The sequence below is a fragment of the Volvox carteri genome, assembly GCF_000143455.1.
Source record: "Volvox carteri f. nagariensis unplaced genomic scaffold VOLCAscaffold_45, whole genome shotgun sequence".
NCBI lineage: Eukaryota > Viridiplantae > Chlorophyta > Chlorophyceae > Chlamydomonadales > Volvocaceae > Volvox > Volvox carteri.
In genome coordinates this window covers 537,409-547,785 of record NW_003307588.1, presented here as the reverse complement: position 1 = coordinate 547,785, position 10,377 = coordinate 537,409, and the positions used below count along the sequence as shown (strand labels likewise).

General features: G+C 54.9%; 2 protein-coding genes across 2 annotated transcripts in view; one reads left to right on the top strand and one right to left on the bottom strand.

Annotated features, from left to right (window-relative positions):
• The window catches only part of phV33 (extracellular matrix glycoprotein pherophorin-V33), a gene marked incomplete at both ends in the record, with an annotated part of 15,841 nt that extends 13,998 nt beyond the window's left edge, over positions 1-1,843 (top strand). Inside the window, one exon of the mRNA XM_002954741.1 lies at positions 1,781-1,843. Coding sequence (XP_002954787.1) covers positions 1,781-1,843 — 63 coding nt within the window. The remainder of the gene's footprint in view (positions 1-1,780) is intronic.
• Positions 1,844-3,793: 1,950 nt separating this feature from the next.
• Positions 3,794-10,377, bottom strand: part of VOLCADRAFT_95610 (uncharacterized protein) — a gene marked incomplete at both ends in the record, with an annotated part of 7,220 nt that continues 636 nt past the window's right edge. Inside the window, 8 exons of the mRNA XM_002954693.1 lie at positions 3,794-3,921; positions 4,138-4,156; positions 5,441-5,747; positions 5,836-5,962; positions 6,903-7,029; positions 7,152-7,426; positions 7,559-7,576; positions 8,899-9,063. Coding sequence (XP_002954739.1) covers positions 3,794-3,921; positions 4,138-4,156; positions 5,441-5,747; positions 5,836-5,962; positions 6,903-7,029; positions 7,152-7,426; positions 7,559-7,576; positions 8,899-9,063 — 1,166 coding nt within the window. The remainder of the gene's footprint in view (positions 3,922-4,137; positions 4,157-5,440; positions 5,748-5,835; positions 5,963-6,902; positions 7,030-7,151; positions 7,427-7,558; positions 7,577-8,898; positions 9,064-10,377) is intronic.

Sequence of the window (10,377 nt, the reverse complement as noted above, 5' to 3'; positions counted from 1 at the left end):
TTTCGCCATTCTTTAGAGGGTAACCAATGCCCGTTGTGTACTGCACGATGACGTATCCCCAAGATGCCACATGCTCCACCGTCTTGGTGTACCAGGCAGCTTGGCACTTTACAATCGATGTACGACACGGAAGGCAAGTATACATGCAAACGTGACATGGAGGGGCCGAGCGCCAAGGGGGGGAAGGCACGGCAAGCTACGTCGTGAAATACCCGCAGCCAGATGGCTTGATCTATGCTGATATGACAAGCATAATCCAGCCACCTATATATAATGAACAGCAAGTTGTGATGAGCTCCATCCGAGGCTAAAGATTATCGCTTCAATTCCGCAAATCGCGATCAAGGCTCAAGGCGACCAAGGGATCTACTCTCACGCAAAATCCACCTACCCGTGGTAGGCACGGAGCAGGCCACTTACACTTATTAAGGAGAGGCTTTTTATTACGGAGAGGTATAATCAAAATAGGCAGCCGCTACGTTATTCCCGGTTCCTTCAGGAGTCCAGGCAAAATAACGAGGAACGCTACTACATGCAAGGGTAGTTATGAAGACCTTTTGCCATTACTATAGGGTGCGTTCCTCCAGTTCATTAATCCTTGGAGGTGTATTCGCCACTCCGCACGCGGTTGAAGAACCTAGCTATTGAGCTTTGGATATACTTAAGAGCCCAACGTAGACGAATCAAGAAAGATACACAAACTTGCCTCCATTCCGTTGAACATGAAAATTAATGGAAAGGGGCCGCCCTTGTCGTCGGTGGGATAAGTTATGTCTACAGTCCAATTGTATGGCAACGGCGTTGCAATTGCACTGTACTTCTTTGTGGTATGATTACCATTCTTGCTAAAATCTTGCGCAAACGCTGGCAGCACCATAGCGCTGCACAGGAGCAAAGCGCTCTTAGCAAAGATTAAAAACCATCGGTTATTCAGAGCCATTTGTCAACTCTATAAGTGGAATACTAGAACACATGATCACCTACGTTCATACGTTATATGAGCCGTATGCCGTCCTGCAAAGTGGAACGTGCGACCCGTGGGCAAGCTGGCCTTCTTTCCGCCGCCACCATCTCCTTTTCCGCCCACTGCCGCCCAGCCCACTGCCTCCATCTCCACTTCCTCCCAGCCCTCGTCCCCCATCACCACTGCCGCCCAGCCCGCTGCCTCCATCTCCGCTTCCACCAAGCCCCTCTCCACCCAGCCCCCTCCCACCCAGCCCTCGCCCGCCGTCACCAATGCCGCCCAGCCCACTGACTCCATCTCCTCTTCCGCCCAGCCCGCTGCCACCCAGCCCTTCACCACCCAGCCCTCGCCCGCCGTCACCACTGCCTCCATCTCCGCTTCCTCCCAGCCCCTCTCCACCCAGCCCTCTTCCTCCCAGCCCTAGCCCGCCATCTCCTCTTCCGCCCAGCCCGCTGCCACCCAGCCCTCTTCCTCCCAGCCCTCGCCCGCCGTCACCAATACCTCCATCTCCGCTTCCTCCCAGCCCCTCTCCACCCAGCCCCCTTCCTCCCAGCCCTCGCCCGCCGTCACCAATGCCGCCCAGCCCACTGCCTCCATCTCCTCTTCCGCCCAGCCCGCTGCCACCCAGCCCTCTTACACCGAGCCGTCCGCCTCCATTTGCTCCGCCATTCACACCAGTACGGATTAGGTCGCCGTTTCCGTTCTGCGAGTTAAGCGGGGTGACTTTGTAGAGCGTGCTAAGCGTTTGGTCTGCGACTCTGTGTATGCGACTGTATTGATTTCATTCACCCATGCTTCTCTCCATTGCCCACGCAGTTGCAACCGCACCCTGCCTGGTCTGGTACCCTTCAACTTCGACAAGACACCTTCGCTCAGTGAAAATGTGAATGAACTCAATCGGAATATACGAGCCATTGCTGTTTGATTAATGACAATTGTTAGAATTGTGAAACAGCTAAATGGACGCTACCATAGTTTGGACCAGCAAGTAGCATAAGATCGCTCCATAGAGGGAGGAGTAACCGATGTACGTTCTTTTGGAATAAAGAATGGATTCTCATCCAGCTTTACGAATCCCAAGTCTCCGTCCTGCCAAGCATTGGCTCAAATGTGGGGCTTTGAAATGGATTCCCCCATGGCATACTAACCTTCGATTAGACAGATCCCTGATACATCAATCCCCTCACAATTCACTTACTTACCCTATGGCATAAAACGGGGGCTGACCCCCTTTAAGTGTAACCCAGGGGATAGGGGTAGGGGTAAGTGGTTACCCATGTGGATATGTACGGAGGTGGGTAACCTAACCCCGGGGTAGGGGTAACCCCTTACCGAAGGGTTACAAAGGGGTCAGGGTAACACTACTGATGAGTAACAGACAGGGTAACGCACGTTTGCAAATGTGCCTCGACCATATGCCGGGTCGTATGCTGGTGTCAATGGCTTGTAGGGTGTCCACCCTGTCCCACCTGCCTACACGTGCTATCACAGCTGTCTCATCCGTTTATGTGAGCACATATGCCCTTGGGCCTTCGGCTCGTATGGGTAGTCTTACAGGTATGGGGTCACGCACCCCCCAACCATGTAACACACACACACACATGTGAGCACATATGCCTGTCTCGCCTGGCTATGTGCGCACACATGCCTCTCTATACACTTTCATCCGCGCCTGCCTCGCCTGTCTACACATGCAAACATACATGTCCACCAATCACGTGTGAGTGCACAATTGTCAACATTGCCTCACCAACACGTCTTGTTTTGAAACCTAAACCTAAGGATAAGGCGCACAGCCTAGACGCAAGGAGGCGGACGAACCGGCGTACATAGACCGAGCGCATTGGTGACCACAAGAAGCCGCAAGCGAAGCCAATAAACATTCATATAAAAAGATCCAGGCACTTACCGCCCCCCAGAGCTTGCGGACCAGCCGACGGGCGGCCATGTAAGGTCGGCCAGTAGCTAAACTGCACCGTCCCGACCTGCTAATTCCAGCTCCGGGCAGACGACATATGCAATACTATCCATAGTCTGCTCATTTTCAAAGCAGGCGCTCCTAAGAGTGTCAAGGGTCTTAGGCGGGAGATCCGGATGTTTGAGCCTGAACACGGTCACACCCGGCAAAGTGTAAGGCGCCCTTCCAGGAAAATTCTCGGGTGTCACTAGACGTCTTGCAAAATGAGGTGCACCATAGGTGCGCTTACCCCTCCCGCTGGGTAGGACCTTACAGGGGGGTTACCAGTGGGCTACCGGGGGTTGAAGATGGGTAACCCATGGGTTACCGACCCGATCAGTGCCATAGGGTTAGGGTTTCCCCCCACATGTTCGGGTCGCCCCACCAGACCCAAACCCAGGCAAGACAACATGCATGCACAGACCCAGGGGCCAGTTCAACCGCCAACGGCATTTCGCCATTCGAGGAATCATTCCCATGGCACAACAGCAACCAAGTTGTCGCCCGGGCAACTGGGACAAGGGCACTGTCGCTTTTACTGCCTGTCACTGCTGACATCCTGCCCTGCCCTGACCAATGAGCCACCACACCAGGCATTTCAAGGAAGTCCCTCTTGGGCATGAGCAATGTACTGAACTGCAGGTGATGATACGTGAATGAGTGTCAATACAGGATGGTCAGCAATATATCAGTACATTTGACTTTCCAGCAGTGTACAAGTCTGAGGAAACCACAGATCTTAATGAACTGAAACATCACCTTGAAAAGGTCCACATACAACCACTAGGTGCATCTCATTCTCAAGGGTTTTGTCGCTGTGCATCATTTAGAGCGGATGTGTCTCCAAGGCTCTATTTCCGGGCTTCATGCCCTCAACACACCAGCATGTAAGGTATGTTACTGCCATGCACTAGGATGATCTGCCCTGGCTCCATGATGTGCCTTGGGTTGCACTGCACCGCAATCTTTGCGGCCACCCGGTTTATGCTGCCACGGTTTCCTGGGCCAAGACATGGGCCAGTACAGCCTCCATAGGCCACACATTCGATGGGTCACCGATCGGTACCCGGAGCCCAAGCGGTCGGTAGGGTGGGGCCTCGGTAGGTTTACCCGGAGGGTCTACCGGGCTATCCGAAGGGTGGTTGATGTGCCCCTTGCGCACCCTGCTCCCTGACAACCTTACACCACCTCTAACCTGACGCCTTCAACCCCCCACCTGCACGCCCACACCCCGCCTGCACCCCGGGCGATGCAAATGGAACATCCTGGGTTATCCCCGTGTGTGTGTGTCTGTCTGTGTGTGTATTTGGCGATTTCCAACTTCGTTCTTTGTGCCTCTGACTTCAGGCAGTATGTATCCGGGATTCTCTCTCTCTCTATCAATCTATCTATCAATCTATCAATCTATCTATCAACCTATCTATCTATCTATCTATCTCACACACACAATACACGGGATCTGCATTCACTTTTCTGAAGTCGTGATATAACACACTTGCCTGCGCATGCTCACGGACGACGAAGCAAGGAATGAGGGCAGACGCGAGCTAAGGAAAGTGAAGAAAAATATCTGTATGGCTGACTTGGTTTTCCTTACAATGCGCAGTACGTTGTTAGTACCATTGATCGCATGCGGCATCATACATACATACGTACAGATTTCATTGGATGCCGGTGGTGGGTGCGGAACCTGAGCGATCCACTGAGAAGTCGGCTAAGGTGACTGGATGAGGGTGCCCCGAAATACCGGGGAAGGCAGGGTTTCGCAGGGTACCGGCCGCAGAGTGAAGATATGAACCCCCTGTTCCACACATCACACATCATACGTACATGCATGCGGTAGCTAAGTGGCCTCGGTGACATGGACCGAGGTGAATCATAAGGTATGCAGCTTAGGGAAGCAAGTGACAATCTGTGGAACAGATAGACTTACAGATACACAGACATAAACCCTAAGACAGACAGTCAGCTCCGAAAAGCTTCTCATAATCGCAATTGATCAAACAGCGATGGCTCGTAAATTCCGATTGAGTTCATTCGTTTATGTACCTTGTCGTCTCACCTCGCTCTAAAACATGCATTGGGCCGCAAGGGCATACATTACGATATCCTGCACGCAACCTCACACAAGCATTCCGGATCACACACTGCTGCATCCTCTCTTGCGCTTAGCACAGCGTCCAACCCTAAGCCCTCCTGCGTCCCAAACATGACATCAAACGAATACAGCTAGACAGAGGGACACACCGCTTGCTACTTCCCGGACAACAGCCCACTGCATGTCTCAGCAGTCCTTGCTCCCCACCAATCTTAGCAAATTTGGCACTAAACATCCAGCGAAATAAGTAAACCGAGTAACTCTCCGTCTATCTGCGCCTGCCAAGCGTTACGAATGTGCCGATCGGGCAGCAATCCTTGTCTTCCGAAAACATGGAATACGTGCAGGCACCCTGGCCTCCCTTGGCACAGAAGGTAGCCAGGGTGGGGCATGTGGACGCCGACAAGAGCTCCAGACACACCTGCCGGCCCTGGAGGGGAACCGAGCTGGGGGCCATGTTCAGCTGGGGGATCTTGAACGTCCCATTGACGCCCCACTGCGAGTCGATCTTGATCCCGTCCAGGTACACGGCCCGTACGGACCCGCGACAGCTCTCTCTGGACCACCACTCCACTTTGGAGAGCGCCTGGTCGCAACAGGGGCTGCTAGGGTCCGCGCACGGCACTGTACGGAGTGTCAGGCAGTACCGGCGGTTGGCGCCATTCAGGCTGAGCGACGGTGTCTTGTCGAAGTTGAAGGGTACCAGGCCAGGCAGGGTGCGGTTGCAACTGCGTGGGCAATGGAGAGAAGCACGGGTAAATGAAATCAATACAGTTGCATACACAGAGTCGCAGACCAAACGCTTAGCACGCTCACGTCGTCACAAACGCCAGCCCGATAAACTCACTCGCAGAACGGAAACGGCGACCTAATCCGTACTGGTGTGAATGGCGGCGCAAATGGAGGCGGACGGCTCGGTGGCAGAGGGCTGGGTGGCGAGGGGCTGGGGGGGATTGGCGAGGGCGGCAGCGGGCTGGGTGGCAGTGGTGATGGGGGGCGAGGGCTGGGTGGCAGCGGGCTGGGCGGAAGAGGAGATGGAGGCAGCGGGCTGGGCGGCATTGGTGACGGCGGCCGAGGGCTTGGAGGAAGAGGGCTGGGCGGAAGAGGGCTGGGAGGAAGCGGAGATGGAGGCAGTGGTGACGGCGGCCGAGGGCTGGGCGGAAGAGGGCTGGGTGGAGAGGGGCTGGGTGGGAGTGGGGATGGAGGCAGTGGGCTAGGCGGCAGTGGTGACGGCGGGCGAGGGCTGGGCGGAAGAGGGCCGGGTGGAGAGGGGCTGGGTGGGAGTGGGGATGGAGGCAGTGGGCTAGGCGGCAGTGGCGTCGGCGGGCGAGGGCTGGGTGGTAGAGGGCTGGGTGGAGAGGGGCTGGGTGGGAGTGCTGGGTGGAGGCAGTGGGCTGGGCGGAGAGGGGCTGGCGGGAGAGGGCTGGGTGGAAGAGGGCTGGGGCAGCGGGCTGGGTGGAAGAGGGCTGGGTGGAAGCGGACATGGAGGCAGTGGGCTGGGTGGCAGTGGTGACGGCGGGCGAGGGCTGGGCGGAAGAGGGCTGGGTGGAGAGGGGCTGGGTGGGAGTGGGGATGGAGGCAGTGGGCTAGGCGGCAGTGGTGACGGCGGGCGAGGGCTGGGAGGAAGAGGGCTGGGTGGAGAGGGGCTGGGTGGGAGGGGCTGGGTGGAGAGGGGCTGGGTGGAGAGGGGCTGGGTGGAGAGGGGCTGGGTGGAAGCGGAGATGGAGGCAGCGGGCTGGGCGGCATTGGTGACGGCGGGCGAGGGCTGGGAGGATGAGGGCTGGGTGGAGAGGGGCTGGGTGGTGAAGGGCTGGGCGGAAGAGGAGATGGTGGCGGCGCAAAGAAGCCCAGCTTGCCCACAGGGCAGCAGTCGCACGTTCCACTTTGCACGACGGCATACTTGCAGAAGCCGTTGCCCTCCGCACAGAGTGTCTCCATGGAGGGACACGAGCCGCCCAGCGTCATGCACACCACAGCGCCGTCCGCAGTCGTCAGGTCAAGATTCAGGCCCTGGGGAGGGAAGCGACGGAAGGGACCAAGTGGGGAAGATTAGTAGTCCCTACGCTACCAAGCCAAGGTGTCGGCCGACAAGCGACGCGTTGTCGTGCGCAATCGCCTTCAGCAGCTCTCACCGTAAGCTTAATCACTGCCTTGGTATCGTTGGTGGCGTAGGGGTCGAACGTGGGTGCCAGAGCCGGTTTTCCGTTGACCGTGACCCCCGTCACGGCGCCTTTGCACTGCTTGTTCACGTCCAGCTCGATCTTGTAAAAATCAATCTTGGGGTCACAGCAGTCCGAGCCCGGCTTGGCGCAGTCCACGACGCGGGCAGTCATGCACACCCGGTTGCCGCTGACGGTGTAGACTGGGTCGAGGCGGAAGCGGGACTGCTGCGGGTCGCGGTTGCAGCCTGCGGAAGAGATTAACAAAAGGACAGTGAACAAAGTGATGGCACACATGCATGTTCAGTCAGTTTCTGGTTTCCACGACTGGAAGTATGTCGCCCAGGGCCAAGGATTGTGGAAACAAAACGAAAGCTCACCGTAAGGGGCGATGCGACCTACCGTAAGGCGGAAATGTCTCGAGGTATGATTGGAGAAGACTGCGCTCGGCGCTGGCAGTCGTACGTAGGCATCCCAAGATAACCATCAGCCAGCAGGATAGGAGCAAAACCAATCGCTTCATCATTCTTACGGAAACCTGTGGCTATATTGCAGGGCATGGAACAAGCCGGACCAAGCAGGACGCCATTGAGATGTGTTGAGATGGGTGGGCACTGAGGCCGTGTACATGGGCACAGACGCTGTCATTCTGGAAAAGAGCACACGAATGAGTATCATTTATCTCAAGATGATGGTGCTGGCGCTTATTGTCGGCATGACAGGTGACACATAAAACCAACATCCATCGATGCGCCCAACAAGAACTTTTAAGATGAACAGCCGATCATAGTTTTACCAAGGAATTATAAATATTGATAAACCAACCTGGAGCTTTTTCTGGATCATAAGTGTAATCCCGTTTAGGCTCCGCAGCTAGCGAATGATCTATCTATCTATTGATCGCCCCGCGGTGCCCGGACGATTGGGGAATCGCAATGTTATAGAAGTTCCCGGACTGTTCATTGATTTATGCCCCTTGACTTGCGTCTGCCGTTATTTCAGTAATTTCAGTCGTACAAGACGGCAGGCTCTACCGGAAAACCGTTGGCTGGCGGTTTCCAGTAGTGCGGTTTACCTGTCTTTGCGCCAAAACCTGCTATCATTTGGACCAGATATGCTAAACGTGTTTAATGGATAAGGTGAACTTAAGTTAAGGAGTTTCACTCATTCTCTGCTGTAAGTATCATCTGCAGTAGTTCTGCACGTTTGGAGTTAGCAAGGTTCTCTGAAGGGCTGGACAATTATTGTCCTGCGTGAGGTAATCCTTGCTTTGTTGTGCGTTGAAACTCGCAACGCGTAGTTACCGCTGCTGGTCGTGCTGCGTAGTGTGTGTGGTTGTTACAGTGGGCTCCAGACTCCCGAAGGGTAGAGCCATCGGGCCAGCTGGCGTAGTGCTGCTACGTTTGCCGCCGATCAGTCTGAATCCAAGTATAACAACTCCGCATGCTGTGATAAGATGGACATATACGTTTATGCGTGAGAGGTTTCGTAACCACGAATACCGTAGTGCTACTTATAGTTCGTGATCGCTTTGTTCGGGGAGGGGTCAAAAAACTTGCTGAAATTTGTACGTGCTCTTTGAATTTCGGGGAAGGCCGGACCAGATTTTGCGGGCATGATACAAAATTTCGGGGCCCCTTCCAAAGTTTCGGGGCTTTTCAAACTGCAGCTTCCAGTCAGTCTCCCTCCACCGGGAACCCTTAGGCTCATGGTCTCTCACCATTTTCGCACTTTGGAAACGCCCTAGCAAATTCTGGATAATTCTGGAAATCCGTTGCTGCACGCATGGCCTCCACCTTGTCCGCTGGTAGCATGCTGAACTTTGCATCCAGCTCCGTGACGTGCTCATTTGTTGAAGAGGACGTCCAACAGGTCGAATGCCAGGCTGCGGCGTGAGCGCAAGCCTCGCCTCGCCGGCTGCCGTAGCATTGACCGCATTGCGCTCGCGCCTAGCAACCTCCTCGTGCTCCATTCGCTCACGCTGGGCCTCAACAACAGCATCATCAAGCCTAACTGGTGCAAATCCAGCTCGGTCGCTCACCGGAGCGTTTGGTGCTAGCGATTTCATCCCGCATTGAAGCAGGGTTGCCTGTCTTGCACGTTTTCGAGCGACGTTCATGTCCTACGTTTATGACTACATTTTTTACATTTAAGAGCTGATTTCCGCCTTGAAATCCTAGTTTTTGCGAAGTTTGATCGACCGGCTTCGGAGCGTACAATATTTCGGGGCTGCGGTCCCTTAGGATACCTTAGAATTTGTACGTGCTACATATTCGTGGCGCACCCCGAATTATTGTAGCACGAACTATAAGTAGCACTACGGTAGGTTGGATTGCCCTCTAGAAGGTGGGCAAGAACCTAGGTGTTGGATGAAATGGACGAGCATGTCGGACTAAGACACAATTACTCTTTGCGCAATCCGGAAGGAACGTCGTATAACGAGGCGCTGCGTTCCTGCGTTCAGGGCCTTGGCGCGGTGTTATTGAATAATAGAGAAAACATGGTGGTGTTATTGAATAATAGAGAAAACATGGTAAAATGCAAAGCGCAGAAGTCCGGAAGATGTGCAGTGTGAAGAAGTGGCCGAGCTTAAGGCGGTTACAAAAGTACTTATGACGCAAATCGACCAGACATCTGGGATGTGATACCCGGAAAAATGGCAAAGTGAAGCGTCAAGTAACAAGAAGAAATTCCTAAGAAGAACTAGTAATAATGAACGTTGTATTATGATGTGTGAAACAGGGGGGTGTATCTTCGCCCGTGGCAGCTACCCTGCAAAACCCTGCCTTCCCCGGTATTTCGGGGCACCCTCATCCAGTCACCCTAGTTAACTTCTCAGTGGATCGCTCAGGTTCCGCACCCACCACCAGCATCTAATGGAATCTACCGGTCGACAGCGGCCCAACTCCATTCCTGGTCGGCTCGCAGGTTAACTTTATCCCAGGTCACCACCGTCCATCAACTAGGGGCGCAATGCCTTCCACCATCGGACGGACTTTTGACCCTCATGGGTATCGATCCCGGGATCTCCCGGGGGCAATGGTCGCGCCTGTATTATGTGAACGTTGTATATAAAGTGAAGCGTCAAGAGGAGGGAGAGGAGGGAGAGGAGGGAGAGGAGGGAGAGGAGGGAGAGGAGGGAGAGGAGGGAGAGGAGGGAGAGGAGGGAGACGAGGGAGAGGAGGGAGAGGAGGGAGAG